The sequence below is a fragment of the Curcuma longa genome, chromosome 13 (assembly GCF_044706935.1).
Source record: "Curcuma longa cultivar G26 ecotype Majalengka, Jawa Barat chromosome 13, ITB_CL_G26_1.1, whole genome shotgun sequence".
NCBI classification, from domain to species: domain Eukaryota; kingdom Viridiplantae; phylum Streptophyta; class Magnoliopsida; order Zingiberales; family Zingiberaceae; genus Curcuma; species Curcuma longa.
Window position 1 is genome coordinate 9,730,585 of NC_133873.1, and position 14,512 is coordinate 9,745,096.

At 43.5% G+C, this 14,512-nt stretch overlaps 1 protein-coding gene across 1 annotated transcript; it reads right to left on the reverse strand.

Moving 5' to 3' along the window:
- Window positions 1-1,740: 1,740 nt before the first annotated feature.
- On the reverse strand, window positions 1,741-5,628 carry LOC141844052 (homeobox-leucine zipper protein ROC5-like). The gene is made up of 9 exons (XM_074732043.1): window positions 5,455-5,628; window positions 5,116-5,360; window positions 4,907-5,024; window positions 4,129-4,815; window positions 3,926-4,027; window positions 3,640-3,849; window positions 2,613-2,784; window positions 2,165-2,535; window positions 1,741-2,085 (listed from the first exon to the last, which is right to left on the reverse strand). The coding sequence occupies exons 1-9, from the start codon at window positions 5,626-5,628 to the stop codon at window positions 1,741-1,743; spliced, it is 2,424 nt and encodes an 807-aa protein (XP_074588144.1).
- Window positions 5,629-14,512: the final 8,884 nt, after the last annotated feature.

Consider the following 14,512-nt stretch of genomic DNA (forward strand, 5'->3'; position numbering starts at 1 on the left):
CAAAGTGGCTTAATCCACTACTGCATAGATCATCCCTCATAAGTGAAGCTAGTTTTGATATGTTGCGCGCCTACGTGCAGTATCCGCAACAGAAAATTTCGGATGCTTAGATCACTTTTGGACATAGGAACAATATCATTTTATATATTTTTTTTTTGGATTTAAGTTGAATCCATGCATTTAAGATTTTATTTTTAGGAGGTAAAGATTGAGTTATAATATTAAAAAAATAAAATAAAAAATTTAGTTGCTTACAAATACGTGGGACAAGGAGTACGGGATAACAATCCGACACACTTAATGAGCACCTAAAATTTTTTATTTAAAATTTTTTTTTATACTTAATAATCTAACTTCTAAATTTTAAAAAAAATCTTAAATAATTTAATATACATAAATAATAATAATAATATTATTATTATTATTATTATTATTACATTGTGTTTATTTTGAGTGTTTAGAACTGATCCGAGATGTTGATATTTTTATGGCACATGCTGTGTCCATGTACAAATGAGTAAGATTTTGAATTTGTTTATATATATATAAAAAGAGTAAATCATGCCTGACATATATAATAAAAAGAGAAAATCACAGTTGACATTGGAAGAGATGTGACTTTTTCTTGCAAACTCAAGTCGGCGTGTACCTCTTTTGTTGATGTTGCGCTGGATTTAACAAACAGAGGTCAAAGACTCAAAGAGACGGAGTCGGGAGGAAAGGAGGGATCGAGCAGCGAGAGGAGAGCGACAGGATTGAAACAAGCGCCCGACAATGAATGCGACTGGAGGGGAATTTAGGGTTAAGAGTTGCAATGGGATAGAAGCAGAGTCACGAGGATTAAGGATTTTATTGAATTTAAGGAATAACTGCATAAGGAATCGAGAGAGACAGTCGGTGGGGACGTTCGATTTAAAATTTTAGTTTATTCAGTAAATTAAATAAAAAATCTTAAAATTAAAATCGAATTAAATTATTTAAAATAATTATTTTTTTAAAAAAAATTAAAATTTAAAATTCAATCGATTTAATCGAATTATCAATCTCTCACGGCGTGGCATCACATGTCCGGCTGACAGGCCTTCCTACGCCCGCTAGAGCTCGTCTTTGCTGCCAGATACTTTCGACTAAATAGGGTTTGACAAAATAACAAAACACACCTGAAGTTTTGCAGAACATAAATATCCAGCAGGGACTGGGAAACGAGAGCTTGTTGTGCATCTTAATTATATAATTTTTTTAAAAAAAAAAAAATCAATATCCAGAACGTGGGAAAGCGGATCGAAGATACAAGACGCATTAAATGCCTCTGTAGCATGAGCTGGCGTCCTGCCATGCATTTAATGCGGCACGGAGCTCGTGATGTATAATGGCGTGCGACGCAAGAGTTGCCTGCTTTACGCTGTATATTACCGCTGTTCCGTAATCTCATAGTCCCTTCTCTTCCATGTGTTACCGGAGAGTTACTAATCATAATCGGAGAGTTACTAATCATAATTGCACTGTTAATTGCTCTCAAATGCTTTTGCTAATTATGACCGCGAACGAAAGAACAAACTACAATAAACTCGATTAATATAGGTCATATTAATTAACAAAAACTACCAGAACTAATGGATATCGATTTGATACATTCGGAGTGTGAGTTAGTCGGAGCGAGTCAATACCCGAACCTGCACTGACAGTGTCCTTGTTGTCATGCGCGCGGTTCGTTCTTGACTCGACGCATAACACCCCACATCACGCATGGCAGTTGAGAGCGGACTTGATCTTTTGCACGGTGCAGGAGATGAGGTTGTTGACCGTCTCCACCGACTCTACCGTCAGCTTCGCCGTCGGCTGCAGGCTGTTCACCAGGATCTGGAACGCCACCGTTAGCAGCGACCCCCCCACTGCCTTGCCGACGTTGCCGTCGGGAAGGATGGCGAAGCCCGACGGCAGAAGGGCAACGTAGGAGGAGTCGCCGCCGCTCATCACTAAGTGCATCGCCGGCACGTCCACGGGAGCGTACACCACCAGCGACCCCGACGCGTCTGTGCACGTCTCCTGCAATATCAGCATGCTGCTTTGATCCGCGCTCATGGCCTAGAGAGAGAGAAGACAATTATCAGAAGTGAATTTGGATGAAAAGAGAGAATTAATGGTACGGTGATTGAATTCTCACGCTAGCGCGGAGGAGGGAGACGGCGTTGCTGGAATCAGGACCCTTAGCGATGTGCGCCATCTCCTGCATTGGGCCGCCGTTGGAGAGGATGTCCCACTGGCTCCGCAGCTGCTTGTTGCGGAGGAAGTCGAAGACCTGCTGCGGCGTGGCAGGGAGCCAGACCGAGGTGGCGGCACTGAGCACCACGCCCGGTGGCTCGCCAGGGTCCGCCAGGCTCTGCCGAGTCATCACCCGCACGTCCTCGCCGATGTGGACGCCCCCGCGCAGCTTGTTCCACTCGTGCGCCGAAGACGAGCACACCCCCGCGCAGAAGTTGTCCGTCATGCGCTGCGCCAGTTTCACCATGCTCCGCCGCCCGCTCGGCGTTATCGCTGCATCAAACGTAACGCCACCAAATTTCAGCGATCGATTTGCTCCGCCGTGTTCATTTCGGAAAATTGTGACTTACTGTTGGCGGCGTCGGTTGGAAGGGAGGACATGAGGATAGCCAAGGATTGACACTGGCGTTGCAGGGCGGCAACCCAACGGGGCGCCCCCAGCGCCATGCCGGAGCGTAGCGACGGGCGGTAGAGCGGGTGCACCGCTGCTTCGTCGTATTCTGCGTGCTCCACCCACGTGACCTGCGCACACCACGTCAGTTTGCGTCTGCATCCAATAACATTTTTGATCGCCATTGCTAACCCACGTTATCGCCTACCCTGCCTCTTGGAGTGAATGTACGGTGTCGACACTTTTTACCAGAATGCACACTCTGTTCCACATAATTAACTGCTCACCTGAACTGACCCCAGCCCCATGGCCACCAGTTAAACAAATGCTATATTATATATGGTTTGACTATTGTGTAACAAATTCAGTTCTCAGACACGTTGCGAAATGCAGCATCTTGGATGCTAATGAATTTGGCATTGTTGGCGCAGTGGGTGTAGAACGGCTACTATTTCATAAAGGGCAAGGAATAGACAACCGGAGGAGAGCGAGAGAGAACAAAGATGCAGAAAATTTGGAACGAGCGGCGATGGGCTTGAGAAAGCCAAGTAATTAAGAATGATTTAACAACGCAAATCGCGTTTAGCTTTGGCCTTCTCAACTAAAAAACAAAGATAAACGATGAGTTAATTTATCGGGTGGCGTTCTCAAGCAGCAGGAGAAACATCTAAAGTGCGAAGAGGCACGGGAAGCCATGAGCGTGGATGGACGTGTGCTTAATTTACAGAAAACAAAGAGCCGACTGAAAATTTATACGGAAAAATCGGCGTTGACTGAGACATAATTGGCTGCAGGAGATCCGATTGTATTATAGATTTGGAAGCACGAGATTAGACCTTGACTTGAAGGGGAAAAAAAAAAAAAAGCAAAACGACGGACGAAGATCACTAGCACATGGAATTCTTATAATTATATTAAAAGCAAGCAAGTTTTGGGAAACTAAAAGGGAGGGAAGGGGAGTGGAGTCGAGGGAGGGTTTGTGATACCTTAGAATAACCGTTGGGCATGTCTTGCACCACGCAGCCTGAAGGCAACCTGCGGCACCCCATGCTGTCGCCGAGATAGCCGTCTCTAACTCCGTCCACGGAGACATCCACCACAGCCCAAGCTCCATCCGCAAGTTGCTTGCAGAACCTAAGGAAATGGCAGTCCCGGACAGGCACAAGAGGTGACAAAACCTGAAGCTCGGCTTGCATCTAGTAAAAAATACTAAATTAGCAAGGATTTCGATAAACCAAGTAGGCACGAATCAGAAACTAGCTATGAACTCACAAGTTGCAGTGCACCAGTTCTGCTGCCACCCATTCCCGCTGAGATCACATCCGTGGTGGTGGCTTTTGCAATCACGGAAGGGAACATATCTGCCCACCGATTCTGTTCATGAAGCCAGCACGTAGAGTGCACACTTTAATCGTTTTCGAGATCAAAATTTAAATGATTTTCAATTTGATTTGACAGCCCAATTGATCGCTTACTGCATCCATAAGTGTCTCGACCAGTGCCAAGCTGTTCATGATGACGACGCAGGTAGACCTCGTTGCCTCCGACGCGAATCCGATGGGCTTGGTCCCCACGCAGCGAGGGAAGTTTTGGTGGTACTCGTCGAAGTTCAACGTCTCCCTGGCTCCGTCCAAACCCGGAATCCAAAGAGGCTCCTCCATCTGCGCCATTTTCACCAGCTCATCCATCGCTGCCAATGCGAGCTCCAAGTACACGAGCCTCTCATGCGACCGATCCGCTCCTCCCCCCACCACCACGTTCCTCGTGGGAGTTATTACAGAGCCGAGAGGGCTCGACAGGCCGGCGGTGAAATCAGGCAAGGTCGTGGAGGCGACGGAGCCCAAACCGGGGAAGGCATTGGACCCGACCGCTAGCTCCAGTGTGGAGTTCAGCATGGGTAGAGCGAGCAGAGCCGACGACGAGGAAAGAGGCTTGCCGATGAACTTACCGATGAGGGAGCAAACGCGATCGAGCTCATCCTTGAGCCGTGCGTTCTCCACCCGCAAGTGCTGCTCCTCGAGCGACACTTCGCCCAGCATAGCCAGGCCTCCGCAGTTGTTGCAGATGGGGTTCCTCATCGCCTCCTTGATCGATAAATTCTCAGCGCGGAGCTTGTCGTTCTCCTGCCGAAGAGTCGTGTTCTCGTGCCGCTCCATTTGAGTCTGATTAACTCAAACCAGCAACTGATCTCATCAAGCTTGTAATAAGGCAAGAAAACAGAATTTGAGAAATTAAACACCGATAATTAATCACCTTCATCTGCGTTCGGCGATTCTGGAACCAAAACTTGACCTGGCGAGTCTCCAAGGCCAGCCTCTTGCTTAGATCGGACCTTTGCTTCTCGTCCGGATGAGGGCATTCTTTGAAGAAGCTGCTCGTGCGTGATCGAAAGATCAGGCCAAATGATTAAACAGAATGAGTTTGGAAGAGTGCACTGGTGATGAAGTCGGGGCGACGCTTACGCTTCGAGTTCTTGGATTTGCTGAGAGGTGTGTCGATGGTATCGCTTCTTCTTGCGGGGATTCTCCTGCTCCAAGTCCAAGTCATCCCCGGATACACCACCCAAATTGTCGCTTCCGCCGGACCTGCTCTCATTCTCGTCTTCCTTGTTCCGACGCAGCGATGACTCCACCTCGCCCCCACCAGCATTTCTGGCGACACAAGTCCGGTTCGATCTGTCGCCGCCTTGGCCTTCCGTGTTCGCTTGCTGGTCAAAATGAAACACCAAAAGGGGGTCACAAAGCAAAGTCGCGTAGAGCCGCGAGCACAAAATAAGCAAGCAGCAGCGGGCTAATCTATACCAGGGCGAGTGAGAGGCCAGGGGAAGGGAACACTGGCTTGTAGATGGAAGCGGTGTCGAGCAGTGGCTGCGACACGACGGCGGAGGTGCGGTGAGGCAGATCATTCATCCCTATCCGAGCGCCGGCACTGCCGTTGCTGCCGCCGCGGCCGCCGAACAAACCTCCAAAACTCATCAAGCTTCTAGGGCATACAACGAAATATCCACGCGAGAGTAACCTAAAAGGACAGGATAAGATGAAGAACACGGAACACAGAAAGTAGAGAGCTTGAAAGAGAGAACAGTCCAGATGGAGAGAAAGCGAGTAGAATCGGCGATGAGAGAGCGCACGCACGCTGTATCGGACCTTGAACCAGTCGATGTTCTCCGCAACGAGCAACTGGAGCTCAACTCGGAGACTGGACGGGACGGGAGATATCGAGGCGCAGCGACTGGCGGGAGCTGGTGCGGAAGATGGAAACGGAGTCGTCACATGCCGACGCTACGAGGCCTCATGAATCACAGGGAGAGGGGAGAAAGAGAGAGCATACCAGAAATGATGTCGGTTGACTCTCTCCTCGCCTTTGATCACCACGCATACAAAAAGCAATCGCCCCTCCCCCATCGCTTCAATTAATATAGAGGATGGTATCGCCCCTCCCCCGTCCCTTTCACTTCCCCTCACGTTTTTTTCTTCCTTCCTTCTAGTAATCGGATTTTCACAGTAGGTCATCGACACAATGCCTCGCCTCGCCTGCTTTTAACTCTTTCAATAAGTAATTAGTGATGCCGAATTTATTATATGAATAAATAGACTTGATGGTGAATATTGAAACTTTGGAATAAGACTCACATGTAAACTCACCAACCTATGAAATTTATTCAATACTATTTTTTTATTTTTTAATTGTTAAATAACTCTAACAAAGCAAAATTAAATAGTTAGGTTTTGTAATAAAATAATAAAATTAATGACAATTACTAAACCACGTATGAAAATTTTGAAATATTTAAATGATTTTGAAAATCTTGAAATCATGTATCCACTTTCTATTTGCTTCCTCTGCGTTGGATCATCAAACGATCATTTGTGTTCGAACCAAAAGACAAATTCAAATCACACATGCATCTTCTTCGTAAAAAGGCAACGTGTGTTTGAATCAAAATCGACGTCCGACACAACACGACGATACACCTTCTTCTTGAAAAGGCGAACAGAGAAAATCTAAATCTAAACATCATGTCATCTCCCAACGGGCGATAACTTATCTACTTTTGAATGGTCTGCACCATGTCGTGACAACTCCTAAACACAAACGTCTCTCCCGACCACCAAAGTCCTAACAGACGAAACGTAACGTCCCTCCTGATCAGCTCCGATTGCAGCGATATCTCTGTTCTTGTTTTCGATTAGCGTTCCAATTTTCTAGTCAAGTGAAGCTCCCTTAAAACTGAGGTGTTGCTCAAAGGAAGGGTGTAACTGCTATTTTAGTAACTCTAAAATTCCAAGCATTTTAGAAAAATCTTAAAGCACAGGCGTTACGGTAACATCAAAACTTTTGTTCATACTCTTACCAATCATGTCGATGACATCTTCTTGTTCACTCTAAATAATCTTATCACAACATCAATGATATTTAAAATCCTACCAACAATAAAGCTTTTCACTCTGATCCATCAAATGACATGTATATTTTTTTACTAATTTTTAGATATCTTTTTCTTATTTATAGATTAACATTATCAATTATTTTCACTCACTATTCATCTAGACTTTCTTGTATCTTTTTTTATCCTTTCAAAGTTGTATCTTATCGATGTTAACACTTTGAATTAAAAATTTAAGTGTGTTTATGATCTAAAAGTTGCTTATTTATAATAGAATAAACCTTAAAATGTCATAGTACAATTTTAAGAAGATACACATTTTATGATTTATAGACTTCATCTACTCGGCTAGTGTGCTTTTGAAATATTCATAATCTTAATAGAATTTTTTGTTTGCAATATAGTTAATTTCTAATTGTATCGTTGTAGGAAAAATCCAATTTCTAATGATGTGTTTTCCATTATGATGGAATCTATTGATTCACAATTAGAGAACCAAAATATATTTGTTACTCCAAATATAAATATGAGTACAGCTAATATGTCATCTTCAACTTCCTCTAGTATTGTGGTGAATATTGTTAGAGAGACTACTAATTACAAATTCAATTTGAATGAATAAGCTCTTAGTTTTAAGAATGACCTAGGACATATGAGTACAAGATTAGAAATTTTTTTTGAGGATATGTGGACTAAACAAGAATTTAACGATAATAGAATGGAAGTGAAAATTGAAAGGGATGTATGTGAGGATGACCTAGCAAAGGATATGCATTATTCATTTGATAAGCAAGTCAACACTAACGAATATAGCTACGATGAAGAGTAATTTCCATTAGCTAAAGATGTATATGTAATGAACTCAAGACTTGTTCCATTGCAAAGGCAAAAACTGTTAGGATTGTCTCAGTGCAACACGCGTGTTAACACGTTTCACAAATGTGCGCAGCGAAAATAAATAAATAATTAATAGCTAATTATTATCAACACACGCATGCAAAGCAGGAAATAAACAACGTACAAGGCATGACAGGAAATTAAAATTTTTTAGAATAATAAAAATTATTCTAAACGCGAACCTTTCCGATGACGTTTGAGCGGGATTGGTATCAATCGAGTGGTCCTCATCGAAGTCCCGCCTCTATTAGTGATCCATGTTAAATTCTCGTCTGGACGACTTCAGAAGCCACGAGTCGCATCATCGTCTTCGCTACCAACCGATGATCGATGACGATCGAATCGAGAGAAGTCTTATTCCGGAAATCATGCAACAACGTTTATCGTGATCGTTTTGGGGCTTTCTAACTATCACCAAAAATCATATTTTCGATGCAGTTTCTGTAGTCAACCGTTGACCGTCGATTTAGGATAAATTGTCGAAACGTTTCCGACAAAGATGGAATAATCTCCGGAAGCTTCGTAAGCTCCTGGGAAGATGATAGATGATCGTCGGACGATCATAATTTGATTGGTAACAGTCAGAAAACTTATCTGATGGTAGGAAATAATTTCTAGTGATTGGACAGCGGATTTCGACATCAAAACTGTAATACAAACAACCTTCCCTCTCTTCTCCCACAAACAAACATGAACAATATCACCTCCTCTCCCGCATAGTCTTCTCCGACAACAACTCCGGCAGAGGCTGCTCTCCAGTGGCAACTCCGGTAGATTCTCCTCTCCGGCGATAACTTCCTCCGGCGATCATCCAATGGCAGAATAGAGAGGTCAGATTGGGCTTTGGCGGTAGAGAACAGAGAAGGAAGAGAGATCAGCCTTCTTCTCTGGCAAACAGACTTCTCCTCGGCAATTAAGCTTCTCCGACAAAGATTGAGCTCCGACCGACAGAAGGCAGAACACCGCCAAAACAAGGGCGTGCGATGCTCTCCTCGACGGTGGGATCGTGCGATGCTCTGCTCGGCGGTGGGAGGAACGATGCTCTGCTCGGCGGTGGGAGGAAGAAGCATTACTCGGCCGTGGGAGGAAGAAGCACTGCTCAGCCGTGGGAGGAAGAAGCACTGCTCACCCATGGGAGGAAGAAGCAAACGACCGGTGGTGCTGGAGGGCTTCGGCTTGAGCAGGTGTGCGCGTCGGCCATGAGCAAGGAGGAAGGCGGTGAAACACGATTCCTTTGAGAAGCTACAGTTTTGCCGTGCAATTAGGTTTTTTTCACAAAATAACCCTTTAATAGCCGGCTACTGTTATGGTTTTTAACTTAGGGTTATTAGGACTATTGTAGCTATAAATAAAGATGGATAAAATTGAATGGTTGCGATTAAATTTGATTTTGATCTCAACCGTTTATTCCTTCTTTTGTGTTATACTCATATAACATCTTTTATCAGGTTTGGATCTAATCTAAAATCTCATCTCATAGCTCAATACCCAAAACTCATATACCGATTAACTCAAGTTTGGTTCAAACCAAATCAAGTTGGTCCGATTTGATTTAAAACTAAGTCGCTTGGTTTATTAACTAAACGATCTCCGATTTAACCCAAATCAGTTTTGTTCATTTTGTTTTCCCAAGATAAAGCTTCTCGTCACATCCGTTCTGTCAAAACTTCTTCCATCATGAGCCGAACTAAGTTAGTTCAATTTTGGTTCAAAACTAAATCATTTGGTTCAATAACCAAATGACCTCCGATTTGAACGAAATCAATTTCGTTCATTTCGTCTTCACAAGATGAATTCTATTATTTTATCCTTTGTCCGATCCAACCAGACTTTATTTCTCTCATTCTGAGAATCCAATTTCAAATTCATTTTAAGTCCTTCATAGAATTTATAGTACGTGTGACCCAATAGGTTCTCGATTATATTGGTCGTCCGTAATTAACCATTAATTACGTAACGATCATGAGTGACACCTATTATATATTATGATCCCCAATTGATCAGAAAATCAATGATTGATTCCAGAACATCTTCTAAACCCTTCAGCAGTTCTAATTAAACGTGCCTCGTTCCTTTCACCGTCTTATAGCCGCTTGGTTCAGGACATAGTCTATGTGTCGGTCTCCACTAGATTGACTATGTTACACCTAGCCCAAGCTGCTTTCTTGTCTTGTGGATTCAAGTTATATCTACATGTGTCCAAGTCATCTCATGGGAGAGGCACGACTGTGTCTTAGAGACATGACCTAGAAACATGGCCATGTCTTCCAATTATTTACCTGTACCTAATTTACACATCTTGACATTCCTGTACAACAGAATGCAAGTAATTATTACAAAAAAATCAAATAAAAGAAAACAAGAGGCGTTCATTTTTCACAAAATGAATCCGGTGGCCTTGGCTCGATGAGTAGATAATCCTCCTTTTCTTGGAAAGGTATCCTGAGGAAATATCTCTTCAATCTCTGTCCATTAACCTTATTTACGCCCAATTCTTCATCCCATATATCCACTACTCCGTTAGGATAAAGTTTAAAGATCTTGAAAGGCCCGGTCCACCTTGACTTCAATTTTCTTGGGAAGAGTTTCAGTCTTGAATTGAATTGTAAGACCATATCACCTTCTTTGAATTCTCTTGGGACAATGTGTTCATCGTGCCATCTTTTTGTTCTTTCTTTGTATGATTCTGCTTGCTCATAAGCATCCATTCTTATTTCTTCTAATTCTCCAAGTTGGAATTTCCTTTTTTCACCAGTTGCCTTTAAAACTAAATTCAGACGTTGTATTGCCCAATATGCCCTGTGTTCCAACTCAACTGGTAAATGTCATGCTTTCCCATATACCAACCTGAATGGAGACATTCCGATGGGGGTTTTATAAGCTGTACGATAAGCCCAAAGTGCATCGTCAAGCTTGAGCGCCCAATCCTTTCTTGTTAGGGATACAATTTTCTCCAAAATCTGTTTATTTCTCTGTTGGAGACTTCAACCTGTCCACTTATTTGAGGATGGTATTGTTAGGAAGTATACTGAAAAGACTAGCTCTTTGGTATATAAACATTTATGAAATAAAGTATCATGTTTTGGTCAAATGATTGCAATAGTAGATTTTGCAATAAAGTCCTCTTAATTTACATTGTAGATAACTTGGTGTCTGTGAGACACAGAAGACCATGATTATCGGTCCCTTGTGAATTATAAACTAAGGTTCACAACCAAGATGACTTTGGACAAACCATCGGGAACAGTTGTAGTGTAATTCGGTGACTGTCTGTCTTGACTGTAGAATTACACTAGTGCACTTTGTGTGTATTGAGTAGGACCATTGAGGTTGTTCGATTTACACTGACTCGCAAATTGAACAAGACCTCTGTTATTATAATTATGCACTCTTAATCCCGATGTAATTGTTGATGCAGTTTTGTCCCGATTGTTGTTTTGATGTTGACAATGATTTAAGTTCATTTTCAGAGTGATCAATGACGGATTGGGTCAGAGAGGGCTCGGTAGCTCGTTCTCTGGACCGGATTGAGTCGGAGAGGGCTCGGTAGCTCGTTCTCTGGATTAGGTCAGAGAGGGCTCGGTAGCTCGTTCTCTGGACCGGATTGAGTCGGAGAGGGCTCGGTAGCTCGTTCTCCGGATTAGGTCAGAGAGGGCTCGGTAGCTCGTTCTCCAGATTAGGTCAGAGAGGGCTCGGTAGCTCGTTCTCTGTACCGGACTATGGTCGGAGAAGGCATGGTAGCCTATCTTCGGACCGGATCAGCATCAGAGGTGGCTTAGAAGCTTGTTCTCTGATTACGTGATCCAGCGCGGTTGGCTCAGGTGAGACCCAAGTTAACCTGATCAAGTCTCGACTTGGGCTTAAAGTTTAGTTTGGATTAATCGATCAGTGAATCGATTAACCAAGAGTAAGTTAGTTAATCGATCAGATGATCGATTACAGTCCTTTAATCGATCTGGTGATCGATTACAGATCATTCTGTGAGACCAGCGTTAGTGTGTTAATCGATCGGCAAAACTCACAGAACGTACCATAATCGATTGGACAATCGATTATGGTGAACTGTAATCGATCAGGTGATCGATTACACGTTTTATTGAGGAACCGAATTAGCGTCTAGTAATCGATCATCTGATCGATTACCATGCTTTAATCGATCAGGTGATCGATTAAGAGCATGGGTAATCGACTGGTTGATCGATTACACGCTTTACTGAGAAAAAATTACGATGTTTAATCGATTGTTTGATCGATTAAGATGTCTCTGATCATGTTCAGGTTTCTGCTCTGATTTCTGATTGATTCTGTGCTAATGCTCTGATCTTTGCAGATGGAGTTTGAATTTGATGAAGAAAAAGAAGAGTCAAGGGATTGCTTTCCTTGTGCAGGGTTTGTCGAGTGTTGATTTCACCTTGCTTTCAGGTAAAAGACAACGGACAATGGAACTCTGAGCTGCAGAGGATGATCAGGTTGGTCAGTCAGTGCAGTGGACTCAGTATCCGTTGGCGTAGCAGAAGGGAAGAAGCTACAAGAAGGGCATGTGAAGGAGAAGAGAAGGTTACACAATCGCAACGAAAGTTTGGTGTGTTCTCTGCTCGCTGGTGTTCAGTGCTCTTGCTTGAAGCCTTCAAACTGAGGTGGTGCTCTCGGGATACTTCTGCTTGTTTGAGTGTTGAGGCTGTGTTGTAAGTTCATTATCTGTTAGCCTTAACATTTTCTTTCATAATCTCTGCACTTAATTGTTATCTTTGAGATTGGTTGTGGAGAGGTAACTCCACCGAGAAGGAGCTTCATCTAGCCGGATTCATCTGGGGTGTGATCTACCGAAGATCAAGGGATCGTCCACCTCACGCACACGCCGAGGAGTAGGGGCAAGTTATCCCCGAACCTCGTATATCTTTGTGTCTGTATTGTGTGTTTTTTTATTAGTTTTTCTTTCCTATTTTCCGCTGCGAACTAACCTCGTGTAGGAGAAAATCAATCGATTCGCGATAAGAGGCTATTCACCCCCCTCTAGCCATCTCTTGATCTTCAACAGTAATAAATGGGCACCTATACTTAGTAATTATTACTTTGATTTACCAAAGGGTGAGATATTTTTGTCAGATCAAATATTCTCGGTAAGTTGGGAGATGTTACTATTTATACGGTGTGCCATTAATTATAGAAGAAATCCGTGTCCCAGTAGGGCTGATGATGTCCTCTTGGAGAGCTCATAAGGATTGTCAAGTCAAATCTCGCAAGTGGACTTAGTCCGGCTGACAATAAGGATGAGTGGTACTATTCAAGGTCTTAAATGTTGATTATTGAGTTGTCAGTGAACTCAGATAATTGACGGACATACGATATCTTAAACACGGGGAGCAATGCATAAAATAATAAGAAGGAACCCATAACGTAATTTGGGGATTAGATTGGTAGTGCAATAATGATCCTCTAGTGGAATGGATCGTTATTGATGGATGTAGGTGTGTATTCGGAGTTGAATACGGGATCCGAAACCCATCAGAAGGCCAGATCTAATACCTCCTCGAGGTCCCTACTGTAGTGATGAGCGTAGATCATATATAGTATTTTAGCTTTGTTTTAACGCTCATCTACTTGCGATTTATTGCATATGCTACACTTTGTCACACCTTATTCTTTTATATTGCATATTTTACTCTTTTGCTCGGAGATCTGCTCTTTGTATATTTTGCTTGACAGGATCTGATTTAGAGCCAAAACGATGCATTATTGATGATGGAGAGAAACAAGAAGAAATGGAGAAGGAGTAACAAAGAAGAACACGGCCGTGCCTACCAAGCACGCCCATGCCTCTACCCGTGCCCACTTCCAGAGCAGGACCGTGTTTGGGTCGTGCCTATTAGGCACGACCGTGCCCCAGTTGTTGCCAGATCCAGCTTGGGGTCGTGCCTCAAAGGCACGACCGTGCTTCATTCCAGAGTCGCGCCAAGTGTAGGCCGTGCTTCTTAGGCACGACCATGCCTATTTCCAGAGATGTGACCATGCCAAGCCGTGCCTCAAAGGCACGGATGTGCCTATTTCCCGAGGCACGCCTGCCCGAGGTCGTGCCCACTAAGCACGACCGTGTGACGGAAAGTGCTGGGGCGTGTCTACCTATCATTCTGGACTGCTTTGCAGACTTAAAGTAAAACGAGCATATCTTTCAGATCTGATTGAACCACGGGCCGTTCAACCCCTCAAAATGAAGCTAACTTCAATATCTACAACTTTTCTTCATGGTGTATAGAACGATGACTGCTCTAGGCCATGCTAAATGGCACGACTGTGCCTCTGAACCGCGGCCACGCAGGGTGCTCTGCCCAAACTACAGACCAAACTTCGAACCAACATAACTTTTGGCTCAAATGGAGTTATGGGTCGGTCCATCACCCAAATCGAAGATAATTCAATTCTCTACAACTTTGGTTCAGGGTCCAATTGAATAAAACCGGTTTTACTAGGTGAAAAACCCATTGAGGCGGAGCCTTGTAAACTAGAGAAAATCTGGATAGTTTTGGGTGAGTATAAAAGGTGGAAACAAACCCAATATTGGGTTTGTTGGCGATCTG